Source organism: Apis dorsata, unplaced genomic scaffold (assembly GCF_000469605.1).
Source record: "Apis dorsata unplaced genomic scaffold, Apis dorsata 1.3 scaffold_52, whole genome shotgun sequence".
NCBI lineage: Eukaryota > Metazoa > Arthropoda > Insecta > Hymenoptera > Apidae > Apis > Apis dorsata.
Genome location: NW_006263353.1, coordinates 144,440 through 167,679, shown reverse-complemented (window position 1 = coordinate 167,679; position 23,240 = coordinate 144,440). Strand labels below are relative to the sequence as shown.

General features: G+C 24.3%; 3 protein-coding genes across 7 annotated transcripts; 2 read left to right on the top strand and 1 right to left on the bottom strand.

The window, feature by feature from the left end:
* The first annotated feature begins 6,172 nt into the window (after positions 1 to 6,172).
* Positions 6,173 to 13,011, top strand: LOC102681410. Of its 3 annotated transcripts, none has more exons than XM_031515031.1 (6): positions 6,173 to 8,354; positions 9,559 to 9,761; positions 10,657 to 11,004; positions 11,903 to 12,007; positions 12,135 to 12,215; positions 12,775 to 13,011. In XM_031515031.1, exons 1-6 carry the CDS (start codon positions 6,572 to 6,574, stop codon positions 12,973 to 12,975), a joined length of 2,721 nt encoding a protein of 906 aa, XP_031370891.1. In that variant the 5' UTR covers positions 6,173 to 6,571; the 3' UTR covers positions 12,976 to 13,011. The 3 variants fall into 3 exon arrangements, with proteins under 3 accessions (XP_031370891.1, XP_031370892.1, XP_006609070.1); XM_031515032.1 differs by having other exon boundaries at positions 6,176 to 8,354; positions 11,903 to 11,905; XM_006609007.2 differs by lacking the exon at positions 11,903 to 12,007 and having other exon boundaries at positions 6,178 to 8,354.
* Positions 13,012 to 17,768: 4,757 nt separating this feature from the next.
* Positions 17,769 to 21,243, top strand: LOC102680200 (WD repeat-containing protein 91). 2 transcript variants are annotated; one of them, XM_006608996.2, is made up of 8 exons: positions 17,769 to 17,995; positions 18,231 to 18,495; positions 18,591 to 18,706; positions 18,904 to 19,091; positions 19,190 to 19,505; positions 19,588 to 19,709; positions 19,821 to 20,475; positions 20,565 to 21,243. In XM_006608996.2, the coding sequence occupies exons 1-8, from the start codon at positions 17,876 to 17,878 to the stop codon at positions 20,712 to 20,714; spliced, it is 1,932 nt and encodes a 643-aa protein (XP_006609059.1). In that variant the 5' UTR covers positions 17,769 to 17,875; the 3' UTR covers positions 20,715 to 21,243. The 2 variants fall into 2 exon arrangements, with proteins under 2 accessions (XP_006609059.1, XP_031370893.1); XM_031515033.1 differs by having other exon boundaries at positions 17,782 to 18,003.
* LOC102680074 (transcription initiation protein SPT3 homolog) lies at positions 20,366 to 22,767 on the bottom strand. Of its 2 annotated transcripts, none has more exons than XM_006608995.2 (6): positions 22,606 to 22,767; positions 22,283 to 22,513; positions 21,864 to 22,178; positions 21,568 to 21,755; positions 21,336 to 21,488; positions 20,366 to 20,734 (listed from the first exon to the last, which is right to left on the bottom strand). In XM_006608995.2, the coding sequence occupies exons 1-5, from the start codon at positions 22,679 to 22,681 to the stop codon at positions 21,351 to 21,353; spliced, it is 948 nt and encodes a 315-aa protein (XP_006609058.1). In that variant the 5' UTR covers positions 22,682 to 22,767; the 3' UTR covers positions 20,366 to 20,734; positions 21,336 to 21,350. The 2 variants fall into 2 exon arrangements, with proteins under 2 accessions (XP_006609058.1, XP_031370895.1); XM_031515035.1 differs by having other exon boundaries at positions 21,336 to 21,491; positions 22,606 to 22,681.
* Positions 22,768 to 23,240: the final 473 nt, after the last annotated feature.

Genomic DNA, 23,240 nt, shown 5'->3' with positions numbered 1-23,240 from the left:
TAGCAATTATCTGTTTATTAAAGCTGCATATCATCTATTTAATTTTTCATTATAACTTAATACAAAATAAATAAAATATAATAATTCAAATATCAATATATACTTCAGAATACTTAAAAATACAGAATACTTAAAAATATTAAAAAATCTTTTTAAATAATCTAAATAATTATATTTCATGATATTATATTTTTTATATTTATTACATTTATTGAATTATATTCATATTTCTAACATAAGTGAAATGATGTTAAATTGTATTTTTATATGAAGATTATATGGGATCAATACAAATTTAATGATTATAATAATTAAGATAATACTTATTTGATTCAGAAATGTAGTGAAATTAATGACATGAATATTATCGAATCATAGTTTCGTGTTTAAATAATTTGATTTCCGATGACGTATGTACATATATATGTAACATATATTATACCAAATTTATGTTCAATTAATATTTGTTTAAAATTTAGAATATTAATTATGAAATATGTCTAAATATATATTTTCTAAAAACATAATTCAAGAATTTTATTTATCATTATTTAATAAAAAATAATCGCATATTTTTAAAAAATAAAATATTATTTTTTTCTTTCCTTTTTCTTCAAGAAATAGTTATTGATAATTAAAAACCAACGAAAACACTTGTTAAAAGATATTTCGATCAAAGAAATGACAAAAATTATATTAATAATTAAAAAATTTGACAATGATCGAAGTTTATATATAAATAATTGAAAATTTCAAAACAGATCATAAATCATGAATTAAAAATGTACAACTTTTATTTATTTTGCCATGCATCATCGTGGAATTTTTCAGAGTATTTATTAAAATTTATTAAAATTCGCATTATAAAATAAATACAAAATATTAAATAATCAATTTTTACAATTTTATAAATGTATTAATTTATCACGTATTAATTTACGTATTAATTTCACGGATTAATCATGTATTAGTATTTTTTCATCAGATTTCTTATATTATATATTCATTCTAAATAATGAATCGATTGTCGAAGTCGATTCAATTAATCATTCACTATCAATTTAATTTTATTAGCACAAAGAAACTACATTGCACATTTTATTTTAGATATGTAAATACGTGGATGCTTAGATATATCCGATCTGGTAGCTTTCCAAAAATCTGTTGGCCTGTATCATCTTTATTTTTGCATATTTCACAATTTACTTAAGCTTTTATACTAATATTACATGTTATCAAATTGTTTCATTTGGGATGAAAGACCTCTTCAAATCTCATTAAATTTTCTCTTAGTAATATTCTTAGTATTTCTTATTTATTAAATTTATTTATATTTTTTATACTGCATTTAATTTAAATATTTTATAAAAAATTTAAATATACAAAAATATATAAAATGTAATACATGATAGAATACACGATACACGGAAAGAATAAAATATCTATTGAAAAGTATGTTGGCATTTGGAAACAGAAACAGAAATAAAACAACCAACAATATTATGCATTTAGACAATATGTGTTAAAATTAATAAATAAACGATAAATAATTTATATAAATAGATTAGTTTAATATCCACAATTTTGATTCCAATATAACGAAAGAAGACATATATATCAGTTTTATAATTTTTAAATAATAATTTTAAAATTTGAAACTTAAAGAAGTTAGGTTAGGTTGATTTAAAGATTTGGAACTTAAAAGATTACGGTGATTGAGATTAATAATATTATGTATTAAATAATAAGATAAAAAAGAGACTTGTCATTTCTTCAATTGCAAAAGATCTTACAAATATTTCAATTTTCTCTCGTTAAAAATTCAAACCTTATTCACTCGTAGCTCAATAGCTAAAATTTTTGACGTACATTCACGGTGACAGACGATGAAAAGTTCTGGCCTCGAGTCGCATTCGCCTAGATATACATAGGAACAAAAGGAAATTGCAATGTCGGTGAATTGGTGCTCTTTGAATTAGAAATTGCGCCCTCGTGTTTTCCCATTGCCGAGCACTGTTCACTGAAACGAAAATATCTTAATTGTCCCTGAAAATATTTACTTTCACCAGAGATTTATATTGTTTTCACTTTTGTTTGTCACAAAATTGCACGACGTGATTTCTGAATCACGGAGACGTATGGTTCAATAGAATAAAAATTGAAATTTCGATAGATTTTTTTTTCTCGTTTTTAATAAAAATATTTTTTAAAAATCTATACATTTTTGTAAGGTAAAACGAATGATAAAAAAGTTTGAAGCATCGATATTAATTTGATATAGAGAAAAAGATTTTGAAAAATTCAAAGCACTATAAATTAATTAATCAAAACTTTTATTTTTATTTCATTTTAATACCAACGCATTATATACATATATACTTTTTACTATAAGTATCGTGCGTAATTTCTCTAAAATTGTATTTTCCTCTTTTTTAGCTTTCAATCTCCATTCTAACCATTTTTTTCTCTGTTTGTAAAAATGCAGAATGTATTTGAATCGAGTGTTATAAAAAAAAAACGTAAAATTAAAAAGATGGAAGTGCTATTAAAACAGGGATAAAATGAAATGAAGCTGAGAGGTTTTCACGTTAAAATGCACCAGAAAAATTGGATCGATAAAGGACATTTGACGAAGCATTAAATCGATCTCAACTTGGACTTGGATGACACGTTCGTTGGTTTTAAGATAGGACGATTTACATAGAGAATTAGAACTAATTAACGGATTAAACACATTTGCTGCGTTAATTTTTCAGCAGAAAAGTATTTTTTTCTCTTTTTTTTTCTTTTTTCTCTTTTTTTTGATATCAATGATATTAAAAAAAAAAAATCGAAGTCCTTTTTTTGTTTAAATTTTTAAAAAAATTTCTTTTTCTTCTTTCTTTTTTTTTCAGAAAAATTTTATTTAGAATTTAGAGTTCAAAATGTTTTGAAACCACCTGAAAGATTTTAAGATTCTTGATAGAAGTTCTCGAAATCTTCTGCTATTTTTATGATTCGAAACTTTCGAAACACATGGAGGACTGGAAAATATAATGATATAAAATTCATAACTAATAAATGGAACTGTACTTTCATTTTAAGTTACAATAATTTTAATTTAGAAAAACTATTTTTCTTTTAAATATGAATATCTTTAAATAATTTATGTGATTTACATTATTATGATACTTAACTTTTCAAATAATTGTTGAGAATATTGTGATATGAATTTATTTAATTAATAATCCAATTATATTTAACTATTAGTATGCCCAATATTACCAAATTTAATTTGCTTGTAATTCTATTTACGTTAAATTATAAAAGATGTAACAAAAAATTAAAATCGTACAATTATTTTTTAATAGTGAAATTTTTCTCTAATTTTTCAAATTGAGAATGCTTATTTTTGATTTTTCATATTTTTAAATATATTCTTTTAGCTTTTTAATTCTTATTTTTATTATATCATATAATTATGATATTTTTCATTTATTCAATTTTACAAAATAATACAAATAAAAAAATATATTTGTAAAATAATAATATTCTTTAATGTATTCTAAATTTAATCAAAATTTATTCATCCAAAATTATCTATACATTTTATCAAAATATTATTTGCAAAAAACAAAAATTAAATTTCTGAAAATGATTGAATCAAAAATTTATAAAATATATAAAAAAATAATGATAATTTCTAAATAGCGGCATTAATTATAATTTATTTCAATAAATTTGTTAATCAAATTTAGATTTTAACAGTTTAAATATTATTATGGAAATATAGAATTTTTCGTTTGTTATTTGTTATTGTATTATAATAAGAAGGAACTTTACATTTTATTTTGTCACATTATTTATTCATTTTTTCTCAAAGAATTTTAATATAGAAGAATAAAATACATCCCTTATACTATTAACACTCGACGATAAATGAGACAAAGAAAGTTCTTTTTCTCACCAGAAAACGATAAATATAAAGTATAATTGAAAGAATACAAATAAAAGAAAATTATATTATAAATATAAGTATGAATATTATAAAAAAAGAAAGATGGAGAATAATGGAATTTCTTTTAAATACAGAAAAATTAATATCAAAACAAAGTAATCAAAGAAAAATTGAAAAAACTTTGTTCGTTAACAAAAATATTGTTTAAAGAAAAAATTTATATCTTATTATTAAAATTTTAATAGAATAAAGAAGAAAATAGATTTTTCTTCTTTTATTCTAAAATAAAACTTTTTTATTTTATATTTTCTATAAGTTTTCTATATTTTATATCATCTATAAATAGATGAATGATGAGGAAATAAATAGAAGATGAAAGAATACGAAAATAAATGATAAATTATGATTGAATGATAAATTACCAAGATTGATGTATTTGATTCTGAAAAATATAAAATAGAGATGGAAAGAAACAAAGATTGAAAAGTAGCATTTCATTGAAATATATCACATTTATATCTCTCGTTAATTAACGGATAAAAGTATTGTAATAATACAAATCTTAATTTCTGCGAGATTAACTTCAAAGTACATGATTCGAATAGAAAAATAACGTTTTTAAATTGAGATAAAAATTCAAATATTTGAAAATAAAAATTTTATGAAATTTTAAATGTTAATTGAGACAATGAATATTATGTTTATTAAAATAATTTAAATATAGAAAATATGTAAAGACAACTGTAATATATCTATCATTTAAAAATCAAACTGAATTAATTTTAAAATTATTTTAAAAAATCTTAATTTTATCTATATTTATAATAAAAATATATAATTAATATTTAATTATTTAAAAAATTACATAATTATTACAAATATTGTATAAAAATATCATCCTATTTTGAATTATTATATTTTCAAATTATTTTCTGATTCTTCTTCTTGAATGAGACTTTATTATATAATATTTCATTAGAAACGTCTATAAATAAGTTAAAAATCATTAATATAATTGATTAAAATTAAATTGATAATTATTTTCAAAGAGATATATAACACTGATTTTAATGAAAATATTGTCAAAAATAATATTTTATGTATTGCATATATGACATGTTATAGACATTTGTTTTGTTGTGATGATAGAATTCATCTAATTATTTCTAATTAAGTTTTAGAAATTTCTATCTATTACTCATTATTTATTAAAAACTTGTTAACAAAAATTGTTCCAATATTATATATTTTTTTATCATTTTTATAAATTAAGAATTTTAAAATGTAGAATAAAATTCTATATTTGTTATGATTAGAGTAATTGGAATACTTTTTGAAAAAATTAAAATATTATGCTGTAAAATTCATGAAAATATTATTCAGAAGGATTCAGAATAAATTTGTTTTAAACTATCATTTAAAAACTTTTATGATCTGATTTATAAAAATTATTAGGATAATACTTCGTAATTTTAGTTGGATTTATGTGATTAAAAAATGTAGCAAACGTTAAGAAGCTAATATTGATAACATCCCAAGTAAGCGAATAAGTTTCAAGAGCTATGAGAATCGTGAAACTTCGAAGAAAACTTTAAACAATCATTTTATATAAACGATTTCCTATTTTATCTTTGTGCAAATTGCTTCCTCTGGAATAAATATTAAACATTTCTTGCTTAATGGATTAAAAGAAAAAAGATCAAGTCCTTCTACATAAATATATTACTACATATTATATTTAATTAATTTAATTTTTAGATAATTTCTAATTACTGGTAATTCATATAACTAAATATTATATTATATCATCAACATATTAAATAATAATTTTTTAATAATTTTAAACTTCTCAAATCACGAAATGTAAAGCGTCAATCTTTCAAAGCAGTATTAAAAAATAAAGAATTGCATAGGCAAAACATTATCTTAAAAATTTATTTATTGATTCCATAAAATAATAACAGAATTTCTCAAAATTCTCAATGAAATGCAATAAATCTTTAGAAACAAAAGAAAGAATAGCATAGCAAAATTCATTTATAATTAACATAATACAACGTAAACGATTTATTCGTTAACCAATTACGTATAATAATTATATAATTAAAAATATAGTATATAATTATTATAGTATATAATTAAGTATATAATTAAAAATAATAAAAAATAAAATTCCTTTAAAGCTCCAGCTACAATTTTTCATAATTCCACGAAATAATAATGGATCACGAAAAGTGATGCGTCAAAACAGCCTTGAAACAGTAGAGCCGCATAGCGCTCGAAAATTCGGAAGGGTGGTGGTAATAACCGATTGCAGGTCGGGTTGCCGAATACCGCGGGCCGTTGAACGGGTTGCAGTTGCTGCAGGGCCGGCATCGTGGTTGGCCTCTCGGTTGCGCGCGATTCGCGTGCCAGCTTCGCTCGATACCCGCTGCGGCAAAACTATCTGGTTCCGCTGGTAACAGACTGCTGTGTGGTGGGAGCAGCCTCTGTTTTATTTCTGTCTCGGTGTCCGTCTGCACCGGGGGCCAACAGACGCAATCGTGTGCAGTTTTCGCGTCGTTCGGTCACAGTGTCCACAGTGCACCAGTCCGACATTGCGATTAACGATCCTTCACGATCGTCCATCCCGCCATGGAGGACAGTTACATGGTGCACAGGCGACGCAAGGCGGCAGCGAGAAGGCGGGAAAAGACACCTGATCCGTCGTCAAGGAACCAACAGCTGGTCGAGACGTCCGACGACGAGGAGGAAGCGAGACGCGCCAGAATGATACAGATGGCGGAGGATGCCGAGCGGATGGAATTGGACGAGGACGCAAAGGTTAGGGACGAATTGGAACCGAGGATAGAGGAGAAGAAGAAAAGTCCATTGAAAGTCGTGGAACACGATACGTTATGGAAGATGGGCGAGAATTCTCCTCCGAAAGAGTCGCAAACACGTGAAAGTGACGCTAAAGACGAGGCAAGTGCTCAGTCGATAAAGAAGGAGGTGATCAGTAAAGTTGATAACGGAAGTCCAGTGAAAGAAGAGTTGACGGTCGTTGAGGTTATCGTGAAGGAGAAAGGATATAAGGATGATTTATCGAAAGAAGAATCAGGAATTAGCGAAGTTATCGAAAAGGAGAAGTACAAAGATGCTATACCTAAATCGAAAGAAATTGACGGTGATGTCGATCAACCGGTTGAACCTAAGAAGGTGGAGAGACGATTGAAAAAGAAATCGAGGGAACGATTGGAGAGGCATGGTCAGTCGAGCGATTCCAGTGATATGGAGGAAATAGAGAGGCATCCGAGGAGAACGAAGTCACCGGAAGTAGGAAAGGTTAAGACGAAGAGAACAGTGTCGAAGAAGACCAGCAGTGGTGATCTTGATGTTGCAACGAGACACGTAATCGAGAAGCCCCCGAGGGAAAAGAAATCGAGTAGACAAAAACTCGAGGAAGATGTTCAAGTGAAACCGGAGAGGAGACGATCCAGATTGTACAGTCAAACTGACGACACCGACGAGGATCGTAAAATAAAGAAAAGCGAGTCGTTCCCTCGGCAGGGGACTGAAGTGATCATGAAGAGATCCAGCTCGGATACGAAGAAACAGATAATCCCTTTGAGCAACGACAGCTTAATACAAGACTTCGCCAAGGCTCAAGAAGAGTATCTAAAAAGAGAACAGAGTATCCTTGATCCTGATACTCCAGACGTGTTCGAAGATGCTCAAGAAACGATACTGAGAAGAAGGAAATTCAGCACGCTGCTCACAGAAAGCGAGGAAATTGCTATCGAGAGGTCGATCGAAAAATTGAAAGAATCCGAGAAGAAGAGGAAGAAGTCCTGGTTCTCCTGGCTTCCTTTCTTCGGTAAGAAAATAGAAGAAAAAGAACCAGAGAATAAGAGGGACGAAGAAGTACCAAAGAAGATTTCGGATATCGAAGAGACGTCGAAGAAAGCGCAGACGAAATTCAGGAAATTAATTACGGACCAACCGACGAAAGTCACTTTGATGGACTTTCTGAGGGCGTTGAGGGATGTAATTGCCGAGTTTAAAGCATTCGTGGAGCAAAATCCCAAGGAGACACAAATTGTAAGGAGATTGAGGAATCGTTGCTTGTCAGAGTTGATGTTGGTGATGATCTATTGCGGTTTGGGCGCGTTCGTCTTCCGATTTACCGAGGGGGCATTCGAGACCTTCTACAAATGCGGCGTGAAAAGGGTGAAACGTGATTTCTTGGACACTTTGTGGAACTACAGTCACAATTTGAGGGAGGACGATTGGAAGAGCATGGCTCGGCGGAAGTTGATGGAGTTCGAGGAGCAATTGCACACGGCCCACGAGGCGGGGGTTCACACGTACAGCGGGCAAAGAAGTTGGAGCTTTTTGAACGCCGTTGTTTACTGTCTGACCGTCATAACCACTATCGGTGAGGAATATCGGTATAGAAGAAATATGTGGGAGGATAGATGGGGTGAAAGCGTTTGATATATGATGAAATGAGGCGATATGATTGAATCGTAAAACGTTTTACGAGTTCCGTATTGATTTTCCGAGTGGTGAATATAGTTGTGTTGACGATAGTATGATACTTGATATTTGTCAAAAGCTGAGTGCGCACGCGTCCGATGGTAGTTGTGAAAATATATAAAATTGATAAAATTTAAAATGAAAATGATAATTTTTCCAATTTCTCGATGCGTTATATTCGCGAAAATATTGAATTTTGAGATGATTTGATGACAGAGATAATGATTATTATTAAATATTAATAATGAATTAATAATTTAAAAAGAATGTTAGATTTTTAAGTATTAAAAATCTATCATTTGCATATTCTTTTTAATCTAGTCTAATGACATGTGTATAAATTAAAACTGATAATTAATCGAATATTGATAATAAATAGGATATTTAATAAAAAGAGCAAATTCGTAATTTATCTTTATGTTTGTATCATTATTAATTAGTAATTTTAAATGATTGAAAATTTAATTTTGAGAACAAAAGCGATCTTGAATTTGCATAATATAATTTATCCAATACCTAATTAAATTCGATTAAAACTAAAAAATTATAAAATGCAATATGAATATTCATAATAAATTATGAATATTTATGAATATTTAATTAAAAAGAAATAAATTTATAAATCATATCTATCTTTAAAATTAGAGATATCTTTAATTTTAATTTTAATTTTTTTTAATTTTTAATCTGTTATCATATTTTTCATTTAATATAATAAACTAATTGCAATTAATTTATTAACAATATGAAACTCAAATTGGTATACAAAACCATTTATCAATGAATTTATCAACTTTATTTAGAAATAAATTCTTAAAAAAAATAATTGTAATTACTTAAAACATCCGCATCAAAACAATATTCTATTATTGAAAAATACGACGAGTAAACAACCGCCAAATTAAACCACTAAAACTGCTAAAGTTAGATCAAATGCCATCGCAATATTTAGTATCACCTAGGTTATTTTTATCCCATAGAAGATGCGAATGAGTTCGAATCTCTCTAAAAATTTCAATTCTTATTGTTGATAATAAATTATATTACAATATTTTAAGTATTATCAGTGTTTCACAATTACGAATTCTCTCGCGTTATTTTAGGATACGGCCACATTTCACCCAGTACCAACACCGGAAGAGCAATCACAATAGTTTACGCTATCTTCGGGATTCCGATGTTTCTGATAATACTGGCTGATTTTGGCAAATTATTCACACGTGGTATCAAGTTCCTTTGGGCGTTCGTGAGAAGGCTCTATTATACCGGAAGTTGCCGGAAAGTTCGTCGAACTGTACCTGTCCAAGTAAGAAATTTAGTAACGAAAGGAAAGATCAGAATTGTGAAATTAAAAGACCGATTTAAGAATAATTTTTATTTTAGATTTTGATTTTCATTCGTTTGCTACTTTCTTTATTAATTTTGTTATTTTTTATATTATCTCATCATGTATTATTTATATTATTTGTATTTTTCATTAATAATGCTATTAATTTTGTATATTATGTTTGTTTTATGTTTTTTTCTATTTTTCTTTATAATTTTTTATTTTTTTCTTTTTAATATAAATTTCATGAAAGAAGAAATATTATTAAAACATTTCTTGAAAAACTAAAATCAATATATAATTGAGTTTCTTGCAGACAAGGATACATTTATTTGTAACTTTAGAAAAATTTAAAAAACTGCTTATAAAATTTTTATTTAATATTAAAAAAAAATTTTGTTGAAAAAATATATTTTTTTATAATTAATAGCTGTTGATAAATCTTTGTTTCAATTTTTAAAAATTTTATTTTTATTAATAATTTTATTAGATGCAAGATAAGAATAAACCTAGATCTAGATTGCATTCTTATTTCACTTAACAATCTATATTTTTATTGCATAGAACAATATACATCCAGAAAATTTATAGTAAATATTTGTTTTTGTTACAATACTTGCATCTAATGAAATATATTGCGTCTAATAAATCAAAAATTATTAAAAATAAGTATACTCACTTCTTCTTGAAAGATCCTCAACAAGTAGTTTTTATTTTAATTATAAATATCCATTTTAAAACGAATAACAATAAAAAAAATTAAACAAGTTATTAAAAGAAGTTGCTTATCTAAAAACGAAATTTATCGCGCCACAATCTGTATAACATAATGTTATAATTCCATTTTTCATTGAATAAAACTTTTCTTAAACAGGAGGTAATGAAAGGCGTACAATTGGTGTACGATCTAGCAACGTTTAAGAGGCCCTCGCAGATTAATCCAGAGGACATTGAAGAAATGCAGAAGCAGGCACAACAATCTCAAACTGTTCTCAACTTAGATGGAAACGTGCCTGATACACCTGAAACACCAGCAATGTCAGCGTTTGCTGTCGACGACGAGTTCAATTTACCGATCTCTGTTGCCATCTTTATCCTTGTCGTTTACATCTTCATCGGCGCGGCTATATTCTGGTGGTCGGAAGAATGGGGCTTCTTCGAGAGCTTCTATTTTGTCTTCATCTCCATGAGTACTATAGGTTTCGGCGATTACGTGCCACAGGTGATCTTTTCTTTGCCTTTTTTTTTTTTTCATTTATTTCAACGACGTTTTTTAATCGTCGTTTTATATTTTGCATCTTGTTCCAATCATATCTGTTCCCCCTAGATGAAGAGATTCATTCGTTGTGAGAATGAAATCAAAGAGACACGTTTGTTGGAATATCTTTTTGAGTAAAAGTTAATTAAAAATCTTTAGTTAGTTGCATAATAAAAACAAATTGCAAATTTATTTAATTCAAATATTCTTCAGTTTCAACATAATCGTAGTTGTGTAAATCTAATAAAAAATGAAATGCTACAATTTCATGTTATTTTAAATGTATTTGGTATAAATTATTTCAATGTATTATATAAGACTGAAGAATATAAAAATATAAAAAATTTTTAATTAATTTAAATAATTATGTTATAATAATATTTTTGAATATGATTGATTTCTTAAAAATATTTTGTAATTCATACCATGATTCTCAGCTATATGTAAATTTTTTTGAAATTGATAAAATCAGAGGGAAAAATTCATAAATTTTTAAAAAATTAATGTCTTATTTCAATATTTTCTTTTTTTTTGTTTTAAATATCTTTCAAAATTTTGAACAAGAACAAATTTTTAATTTTGCTATATATAAATAAAAGAAAATTATTAAATTATTAAAAATTTATTATTAAAAATTATCATCATGCGATATATCTTTTTTTTTAATCCGCTATAAAATATTTGATTCAAAACGTTTCTCTTAGAAGAATATTATTCTTAGATTTTCATTTGCAATTAGCGTTCGCTTTGTATCTGACCGATGGAATGTTCCCTTGTCCCAACAATTCTTCAATAGTGAAGCCATGTCGTTAATATATAATTAACTTATTTTCTTGCTTCTTTCTTTCACGGTGGCGTTCAGATGGTAAGCTTTGAAAATCAAAAAGGTCATCATCAACAAATAGACAAACTAAAAAAAGATACATATAATGCGAAAAATCGTACAACATCGTATATACATTATTCTGTACGTGCTTTTTGCATAAATATCACTTCAGCACAATTGCACGTGTTTTCTTATTGAAAATTAAAAATATTGAAGAATGACAAGTACACATGCACAAATTAACAAATTGATTGGTTGGTTGATCTAGCATCCCGTATACATGATGGGTTCGATAATATACCTGGTGTTCGGCCTGGCCCTCACATCTATGTGCATCAATGTTGTACAGGTATAAATCTTTTATTTTTAATTAACTTTTCTCTAATTATATTTGTTATTTTTTTTATTGAATATTATATAAAAAGATTTTCTACAAATTTGATTCCTTAAAATTTATCTTTACATTATGTTTCAGAAAAATTTCAAAAGATTTTGAATTTAAATTCAAATTATTATTTTCAATTTATTAGATTAGAATACGTTTTATAATTATTTAATATAATTCTTTTTAGAAACAAAATATGCAGAAAAGATAAATTTCAAATTTTTTCGAAAAATATTTCATTAATAACACTTAAATTCTACATATATTTTACTGATTTAATCTCATTTTTAAAATTTTTATTTTTCTATAATAATAATTTCTAATATTTATATTCAATATAATAATATTTAATCTAATTTATATTTATATTAATTTAATTAATCTATAATTTTATAAAATATAAACTATTATTTTAAAAAATATAAAATTAATTAAATCAATAAAAATAGATATAAAAATAGATGTAAAAACTAGAATATTTATATAATAAATAATTTTTAATAATTTTTCATCAACATCATAGGTGATGTTATCAGATTCATTCAGGCAGGCAAGTCAGAAGATTGGCGCGACGATTGGCTTTGAAGTCGCTGAAGAGGATCGATCAGTGAATCCAGTGATTCCTCCACCTGTTGAAATAGCTGATGTTCATGTTTCCGTCAAAGAGTCCGATAGCGGCGAGAGAATCGCACCCAAAGCCAAACAAGAAGACATGGATTTATAGAAATTTTCTAAAAAAAAATTTTTAAAATTGAAAAAATAACAAAAGAATATTCTAATCATCCAATCGATTGCTGCGTTCGCACAACAAGCACCAATGACACGCGCGCATTTTCGCTTTAAAGCCATGTTTGTTCGCTCGCTTAAACGAACAATGTTCAATGACGAATTAAAATAATGGAAATAAAATCACTAAAGGTACACACACGTATATATAATTCACTTTGAGATTGGTGCTCGATCCAATGTACTGTTCACATGTGTACATGAACAGTGTTATACATATATAATGGCCAATCGATACTTTAAGCTCTTTATGGGACACAGGCTGTTAAAACATATGATCTATCAATTACTGCACTCTAGTCATAACAAGAAATACACGTAATTATGAATTTCTTTATGTTTGATATGAAACTATCTTTGAAGTATTTTTTGATAATTGAAATTATATTAATATATTATTTTCGATCAATTTACGAATCGATACGAAATTCAAGTTTATTTTTAGATTTTTCTAATTGGAAAACTAAAATTAAGATAAGTAAGTTCCGTGTCGTGCAATCATTGAAAGAATTTATAATTGCATTTATAATGCATGGTAAAAATATTAAGAGAGCAAAGATATTTTTTAATTTTTAAAAAGAAAAGATAAAAAAATCAAAAATCGCTATAATTCTATGATTTTTTTATTATGAAACAAATTTTAATCAAGCTTGAGTAAAGTATTTGAGATTTTTAGATGTAATAAAAAAAAATTACAATGGGTTATAGCTACGTATAATTAAATATTCTAAGCTAATCTATTTGACTTTAAAATTTCAACTGTGAAATTTTCAATTATGATGCGATACGGAACATTTTTGTATTTTTTAAAACTTTGAATATTAATATTCGATTTTCATTTCTGCTTATAATCTCAAATTTTTGGCCTATGATTAAAATTCTCGAAATATGTCATTTATATTAAAATTTATATTAATTATCGTATATAAATTAACGAACAATCAATAAGCAAAATGTAACAAAGTAAAATTATCACAATATAAACAAGCTAACTTAATAATATTACAAATGTAAATAAGATTATCCGATACTTTTTATTTCGATGATGAAAAAAATATAATTCTATAATTATTCTTACTTATTTTTCATAGGCCAAAAACAATAATTATTATTATTATTATTTATTTTAGATTTATTTGTCGTAGTTTATTGTTGACAATAAATACAATCTCGTATTTTATATATTTTTTAGATTACTATATCGCTGTTTTCTTTTTTGCCTCAAATTGTTTTTATATTATGTACTATGAAATTTCGAACGGATAACATAATCGTTAATCTTTCAATTTTTTAATTCTATTCGAATGTTCCGTTTTTAAAAAATAGTATAGATAATCGTATTGTTTAAACGATCTTCCAGTTATATTTGTAAAACACTATGGTTAGAATATGAAGATATCTATTTTTATTCAATAATATTAAATTGTAAACAATATTTTCTAATTTACAACATATTCGATAAATAAAAATCGATAATTTATAAAAATATTTTAATATAAAATATATATTGAAATATTTATTTTTCAAATAATTTAAAATATTTTTTTTATTATAGTGATTTATTCAATCATAATAATATTTTTACTTTTTCTATTTTTATATGATTTATATTATTTTATTCACATTATATATATCTGTATATTTAAAAAAATATATATATGATCAAACAATATTTGATCATGTTAATGATTAAAAATAATTATGTTAAAATATTTATAAAACAAAATATTTTTTCCTTTTTTAATAATGAATAAAATTTTCAGTATAATAAATCAAAATGAAATATTTAAAAAATCGACTGTATAATTATGAATATTGTTGTAAAGAAAAAGATAAATATATTTGACGATCGAACTGGAAGATCGAAATAAATTTTCATCGCGGGAAGAGGAAGAAAAAAACTTGTGCCTTTTAAGAATGAACTGTATTAGCTATTAATATTTTATCAGGTAAAAATCCCTGAAATGCAGTTAAATTATAGAAATAGAGAAAAAGAAATATATGGCGTATACTCGTTGCTAAGCATCAAAAATATACTTCTTCTTTCCTATAAAAAAAAATATAGCAGATCGCTTAGTGTCTATACAGTATATCTGCAATTTTACTACACATTGCAAATTCACTTAACAGAAAGAGAACGAAATAAAAAACAAACACTTTGATTACCGGTAACGAGTACTTGTTATTATTATAATAATGATCATAATGATATCATTGTGAATTTTATTTACGAATAAATGTTTAAGATATAGGATTTTTTATCTTTATTTCAATTATTTTCCTTATACATCATAAAAATAAAATGAATAAATTAATAAGTAGTTCTATATAGATGCCTATATCTTAATATTTAAATCTCTAATGCACATTTCTAAAGTATTTATACAAGATATTAATATATTCATACGATATTCTTGCAAGATAATTTTTAGAGATTAAATCAAAAATAAAAATTGATATATAAAAATATTATTTGAAACTTATTTATTAAATTATAAGCAATTGAAGTGGGTTAAAAAAAATTGAAGAAAATGAAATGAAATGCAAAAGAAGATCGCTGAATTTTCAACTTCTAATTATAATATAATAAATAAATAATAATAAACTTTAATCGAAATTTTTATGTATCAACTTTTAAATTTGTTTTAACCTTCTAAATAAATTCTCTAAAAGTATTCTGCAAATATATACTTATAATAATATATGGTAATAATACATTTGTACATATATTTATAATAACATATAAATCTTTTGCGATATATAGAAATAAATTTATATAATATATATAAAATATGAAATATAAAATAATATTATGTTATATTTATTTATGACATAAAAATGTAAATATATAATATATATATGTGACATATATATATATATAAAAATAGACATATATAAATATGTATACTTACGAGATATAATTAATTTTTAATTAATAGGAAAAAAAGACAATAAAGTTAATTATATATGAAAACTTGAGCATATAAATTTTGCAGAACAAATATAGACAAAGAAAAAAAAATGAAAGAAGGACAGAGATAGAATAAAAATTGAAAATCAATGCCATTTTAAAATTATCTTAGATGAAAAAATATAGATAAAATAAATAAATAAATAGAAAAAGGATAGAGATAGTGTAAAAATTGACAACCCTATCTCTTGAATATAAAAAATATTTTTTTAGAAGTAATCAAGAGGTATTTTTGAAAAAATATCTTTGGCACAGAGATGGCGCTGATAGTCAATTCTTAATTACATATTTTTATTTTTTTTCTTTTTATTTTTATTTTGATTTATTTTATTTATTTCATTTATTTCATTTATATTATCTCATTTATTTTATTTATATATCTAATTTAGAAATGGCGCTAATTTTCTAATTTTTATGAAGATATAATCATGAACGCTTAATTATTTTGTTCTTCCATTTTATATTTTTAACAGCCACAGAATCTGTTCATAGTCATTCATATATATCGAAATATATTCATATATATTTAATTTTTATATTTTCATCTTATCTTTATTTTTCTACTATTCTATTATACTGTCCTTATTTATTTTGTATTTTCTCTTACTATATATATGACCATAGATGAGATATGAATATAATTTCTATTAATTATTTTTCTTTCTAAGAAACTATAATATGTCTTAATCTTTAATATAAAAATATAGATATTATATTCTCATTTTATAATGTATTTCTAAGACGACTATTTAGCATAATTCGCCATATATGGTATAAAATACTATTCAATATAGCAATGAGATTTAAATTTAACAAAAATTTAATATAGTAATAAAAAGAAAATAGAAAGAAATTTTGTACTCTATTAAAAACAATATTATCAAAAATTCGTTGAATCTATTCTCTTGCTTTTTTTACATTTATATATGTAAACATCATAATTTTTTTGTCATAATATTTATTTATTATATATTATATTTATATATAATATATATATTATTATATATATATATTATATTTTTGTATAATATATAAATACAAAAATTATAAAATATTTAAATTTTTTTAGAATTTCATCTAATATAACTATACTTTTGTTCCTCTTGATTTTAATTCAAATATAAAAATATATCATATTTCATAATTATTAATTTTTTTTTAATTGTTTATACATTGTATTTTAAGATATTATTATGAAAATAATAATAATGAAAAAAATAATTTGATTATTTGAGATATTTGAATTATAGTAACTACTTGTTTGAATAAATTTTTAATGTAATAGTTAATTTTCAATATTAATTTATTAATTTTATATTATTTTAATATAATATAATAATGTATAATATTAATATTTCAATTAAATTTAAAAATAAAAAAATTTATTATTAAAATTATTAAAAAAAAATAAGCAAATAAAAGTTATTTCTAATATTTTCAAATATAGATTGTATAGGGAATTTATTTTTATTATTTTAGTAATCTTATATTAAATTATAATTATGGAAATAATTATATAATAATATATTATTAATAATAATAATATTAGGATTATAAAATTAAAGATATTTTATCATATATGATTTTATATTATTCATTTTTAATTATTCAATTGCAATTTCATTTTATGCTGTACCGTTAACATAAGAATACTAATATTTAATAAAAAGATTCAAGAGCCCGCCTTTATATAAGATAAAAAATAAGAATAAATGATATTATTTAATAGATAATTAATATTGGTAACATTGTTTGTCACACGCTAAAAAAAATTCCCTATTCAAACATTAAAATGGCTAAAGGATGACAACATACAACTGTCACTTGAAGAAAAAAAAGTTAATATTTCGAAGAGAAATAAGGGAAAATGTCTCATATTCAATATGTGGACGAATTGGTCAAGGAATATTTGCTATTTAGGGGTTTCAGTCAAACTTTGAAGGCTTTTGATAACGATTTGAAAGCTGAGAAAGAGAAAGGTTTCAGGGTGAGCGCGTAAGCACTTAAAGTGATTAAAAAAAAAAGAGATAAAACTATATGAAAATAATATGTACAAATTTTATTTAATTAAGAAAATAATAAAAATAAAGTAAAAAAATAAGATATTTTATAATCTATTTATAATATTTATATTTTTTAATTTGAAATAAATTTACTACCATTTGTTCATTTCTGTATGATGATTTGATTCTAATTAAAATTTTTCATTATTTTTTTATCAGGTTGATAAAATTGTTGATCAATTGATGCAATATATATATAATTATGATTTAGCATCTTTAAGAGAATTATGGGGACATTTAGACATGAGAATGTTCTCTCGTTTAGAAAGTCATTTCACACCAGCTGTGAGAAAATTAGAGAATGCTGTTTTAAAAATGTATTTAGTTAATGCAGCAGTAAACAATAAACAAGATAGGATTCAAGAATTTTTTATAAAAATGACACCAGAGTTGCAAGGGCATTCAGAATGGAAAGAATGGTTTGGTAGGATACTTTATTTTTTTTTTTTTTCTTCTATATTTTTATTCATATAAATTGCAGAAAAAAATATTTTGTATTTTTTTTTTTTATTTTTACAGCATTACCATTTGTTAAAAATCCTGAAGACAATCCAGCATATTCTGTTCATTTTAGTAGACAGTGGCAGGACACTATGTTAGTGTCCCTGCATAATTTTCTTGCTACTATTTTTCAAGTAGGTGAAAGGTATTTTGCATCGTGCCTCTCATTTATAAATTTTAATATTTTAAATTATAAAAAAAAATATATATATATTTATTAATAAATATAATATTTATATAATATATATTATATAATTTTTTTATAAATATATATATATATATATTTTTAATTAAGCAATGTACAATCTAATTTTTTATTTATTAACTATAGTGTATGCCACAACCAACATTGCTTGCAATAGATGAAGATACAAATAGATTAAAACGTCTTCAAGAAGAGAATGAAATATTGAAGCAACGTTTAAGTGAATCTGTTAAAATAGAAAATGTAATGGATGTGAATCCAGGACCAGCTCCTCAACAATTACCACTCATGGATGACTTTTATATTATAGCACAGTAAATATTTTCACTAACCATTTCATAAACAAAAATAATTTAAAAATAATTTATTCTATATTATTAATGTGTTATTATGTTTCTCTTTATTTAAATAGAGAATCTCCTTTATTAGAAAATCCTAAAACTTTAAGAAATCTCATAAGAAATATAGGCGGTGGTTCCAGTCCAATTTTAAATAGAAAGCCTGGAACAAGTACAAAGAAAGTTGTAGAATCTGAAGTAATATCAACAAAAAGAACTAATACAAAAGGAAAAATAAATTCAATCAATAAATCTGAACCTGTTAGTAAAAGAAGCATTAGCTGTGATTCAAGATTAACAAGTTCTAGAAAAAGAGATTCATCTATTGATACGGTAGCCGAACGAAAAGCTAAAGATAAAATCGATTCCACTTATATTCTTCTGAGTCAAGTAAAATATTATTTGTATATTGTATATTATGTGTATTTATAGAGAATATTTTACAATTTTTATAAAAAAAAATTATTTTTAGGAAGAATATACAGAACATAAAACATCAATAATTCAATGTAAAAGTAATGCAAGTGGTTCTTACGTTGCTACAGGTGATGCTGATGGTATTATTAAAGTATGGACTCCGATACCATCACCAAAGTAATTATATTGAATACTTATTTAGATATTAAAATATTAATTATAAAAGAATATCAATTTTTATAATTACAATTTTGCTAAATTTACTTTTTATTTTTTGTTATCGAATAGAACTGTCACTACATTTGTCTCTACTCCAGCAAACTCAAATAAAGCTATTACAGCATTAGACTGGATATCAAAAAATGAACGATATTTTTTACATGGAGATAATAATGGTCTAATTCAATTACATGATACTCGCGATTACAAAACTTTATGGGATATTCAACACGAGAACTCTCGAATCATTACTTTATTATGCAATCCAACGGAATCGACATTTGTATGTTCTGTATCTGATTCAAATGAAGGAAAATTATTATTATATGATATAAAAACAAGAAAATTAGAAAGAATTTTGCCAATGGAACAAAATGTAACTGCGCTATGCTCCGCGTTTAATCATAATGGGCAACTTCTTATTACGGGATTATCTAATGGAAATATTTTAATACACGATTTAAGACGAAACGAAATTATTGATAACATAAGTTGTCATGCAAGTCCAATTATTGATATAGAATTAATTAATGATTACACAAATATTTGTACACAAAGTGAGGATGGAAAACTTTGTCAAAGAAGTTTAAATCATTCAGGAAAGATTTTATGGGAAACAAAAATTAAAGTAGAAAAAAATACAGTTCATGGAAAATTATTTACTTTCGATCAAAGTGGAAACTATATGTTACTTTGTACACAAACTGGAGGAAATATATATAAAGTATATAATTTTCACTATCTAGTTATATATTAAATATTTTTAATAATTTTATTATTCAATTTGATACTAAATATAATATAAATTTTCAGATGCCACCAGGTACACAAGCAAAAATTTTAGAATTAGGTGGACATAAAGGTACACTCTGTTGTGACTGGTCTACTGCCAATCAATCCGGAACTTGTATAACTGGTGGCGCAGAAGGAAAAGTACGTGTATCGACGTTACTTTCACCATGATACAGAAGCAAAATTAGTATCTGTGTGAATTCATGAAATATCATGTAAAATTTATAAGACTAGCTCAAATTTGTAGATACTAAATATTTAGTATAATGAATGTTAAAAAGAAACTTTTTAGTCATTATGTTGCATAATGAAATTTAAGAATATCATTTAAAAGACATTCAAAGTATTTTATGATACTTTGAAGAAAAAATCCAAATATTTTATGAAAAGTACAATGAATGCAAACGTATCATGCGTTAGCGTAAAGTTAAATGTATTATAATCTTTATCTATCTTTAAAATGAAATCAGGGACTATCAATTGTAAAATGTACAGAAACTATTATAATTGTAAAAAAAAAAAAAAAAAAAAAAAATATAAGACACATTAGGATATATAATCGAAAGATTTTGTAAAAAAAAAAAGAATAAACTTCTAATAATTTAAGTAGTAATTATAATGTGTACATCTAATATTGGAAATCTAAAATATATCTGTAAGGGATACAGGAATTTATCAATAAATATTGATCAATTTTAAAATATCTCTATATTCTAATTTAATTTAATAAAATACTGATAATTTCTTTATACAAGGCATATACTTTGCTTTTATAATTAAATTAATTCTTACCCTTATTTATTTATTTTAACATGATAGAAGTTTTAAATGTGATTTTTTCATAGACCAACGATTAAATGGACCAGTCATATCTAACTGAGGAGACCAATACCGTCTGAGAGCTTCAATTATTTCAGCAGGTGTTATTGGTTTTGTTACAGCTACCTGCTTAATTATTTAAAAAAATAAAAACATAATATGTTTCTTTATCTTTTTGTATTCAATATAATAAAATGTTACAAACCTTCCCATGATAATATGGTTTGTAAGTATAAGGATTAACATAACTAAGTCTTAGACGATCTATTGCATCTCCAAATATTTTATTTTGATCTTGTCTTACTAATAATGCAAAATCTATAATTTGTGCTACTGTTTCATATGCTAAATAACCCAAAATTGTATATGCTTGTTTTGATATTGTTATATCACCTAAAATTGATATAATTATATTATAAATGATATAATATTAGAATCTATTTGATAAATAGATAGAAATAACTAGAAAATATATGATATTTCATAATACATAAAACTTACTTTCTGATGCTATCCAATCACTAAATTTGTGTCGATTTTTATTTGCAAATGATGCATTACGTGCTTTACTAAATTTTAAATATCTAGCTTCATCCATAGATCTTGTCATAATTTCAGCACGAACACATCTTTGTTGTTTAACTTCATCTATAGTAGATGCATCTTCAAGAAGTTCACCTGTGTTATTAATTTCATTAAGAAAACTATAAAGTGGTCCTTTATTTTTGGATCCATTTAAATTTTCATTTTCCAGAATATCTTCAGGTAAATCACTATCTATAGTTTTGTGTATAGAAGCTTTAAATTGTTTTAAGTCTGGAAAATATGATTATATAAAAATATTTGCAAAAAATAACAGATACAAAAGAACATTATAAAAAATAAAATTTTTTAATTTACAATATTGAGATCAAACTTGCCTAAATATTTTATAAGTCGCTGCAATTTTACTTTGTTTTTACGTAATAAAAAAATTAGATCTTCTGCGGAAACACAGATATTCTTTTTCGAATTTCCTCGTCTTTCAGAAACTTCACAAGCTTTCTTTATTATTGTTCTCATTTGTTGCAAAACAACTTCTTCTACAATTTTCGCAGATTCAATTAATGGTTCACTACTGTCTCCAAATCCATGCATCATTTGACGAATTTCTATAAAATATTATTCTTATTCATAAAAAATTTAAAAATAAAAATATAAACAAATATAAAATATAAAAATATTATAAAAAATTGAAATATACCAGTCGTGTAATTTACAGGTTCGTTTCGAAAAAATGGTGAATCATTTGTTGGCTTACTAAATGATGATTCAGTCATTATTATAAATTATTTAATAACTTTTTAATAAAATAAACTTTTTAATAAAAAAAACATTAGAATATTTCTTGCAAAGTAAATAACGATTATTTATATTAATTCAATAATTATTAGGTTATATTTTACACATGTCATAGATAACTGATGATAATTTGTAACATCAATTTATTTTATTTTAATAAAATATTATTTTACTTAAAATTAATGATATAAAATAATAACTTTATTCGATTATTTGTCTAAACAAAATTTTATATTATTATTTTCATTGTTTATATAATTTATATGATTCTATTATATCTAGTTAATTTTTGACATCTTATGAAAAAAAGTTCAACTTTTATTATTCAATAATATAAAATTAAGATGTCTAAATATATATCATTACATTTTTTATCTTACGCGCAATATATGAACATTATGATTTGAAATATTAAAAGTTGAAATGAGTAAATATATATTTTTAGATTATTTATATTTGTTAATTAAAAAAATGTATGTAACTGCATATTTAATAAGTTTTTTTATAATTTTTCATTATGATTTTTATTATATATAA

What these genes read in the sequence shown, in the direction of transcription:
- LOC102681410 (XM_031515031.1), top strand. Translation starts at nt 6,572, where the DNA reads ATGGAGGACAGTTACATGGTGCACAGGCGACGCAAGGCGGCAGCGAGA. An exon ending in GACCGTCATAACCACTATCG is followed by an intron (nt 8,355 to 9,558) that starts GTGAGGAATATC and finishes GCGTTATTTTAG; the next exon opens with GATACGGCCACATTTCACCC. An exon ending in TGTGCATCAATGTTGTACAG is followed by an intron (nt 12,216 to 12,774) that starts GTATAAATCTTT and finishes TCAACATCATAG; the next exon opens with GTGATGTTATCAGATTCATT.
- LOC102680200 (XM_006608996.2), top strand. Translation starts at nt 17,876, where the DNA reads ATGTCTCATATTCAATATGTGGACGAATTGGTCAAGGAATATTTGCTA. An exon ending in AGAATGGAAAGAATGGTTTG is followed by an intron (nt 18,496 to 18,590) that starts GTAGGATACTTT and finishes TTATTTTTACAG; the next exon opens with CATTACCATTTGTTAAAAAT. An exon ending in CTGGAGGAAATATATATAAA is followed by an intron (nt 20,476 to 20,564) that starts GTATATAATTTT and finishes ATAAATTTTCAG; the next exon opens with ATGCCACCAGGTACACAAGC.
- LOC102680074 (XM_031515035.1), bottom strand. Translation starts at nt 22,681, where the DNA reads ATGACTGAATCATCATTTAGTAAGCCAACAAATGATTCACCATTTTTT. An exon ending in ACCTGTAAATTACACGACTG is followed by an intron (nt 22,514 to 22,605) that starts GTATATTTCAAT and finishes AATATTTTATAG; the next exon opens with AAATTCGTCAAATGATGCAT. An exon ending in TGATTGGATAGCATCAGAAA is followed by an intron (nt 21,756 to 21,863) that starts GTAAGTTTTATG and finishes TATCAATTTTAG; the next exon opens with GTGATATAACAATATCAAAA.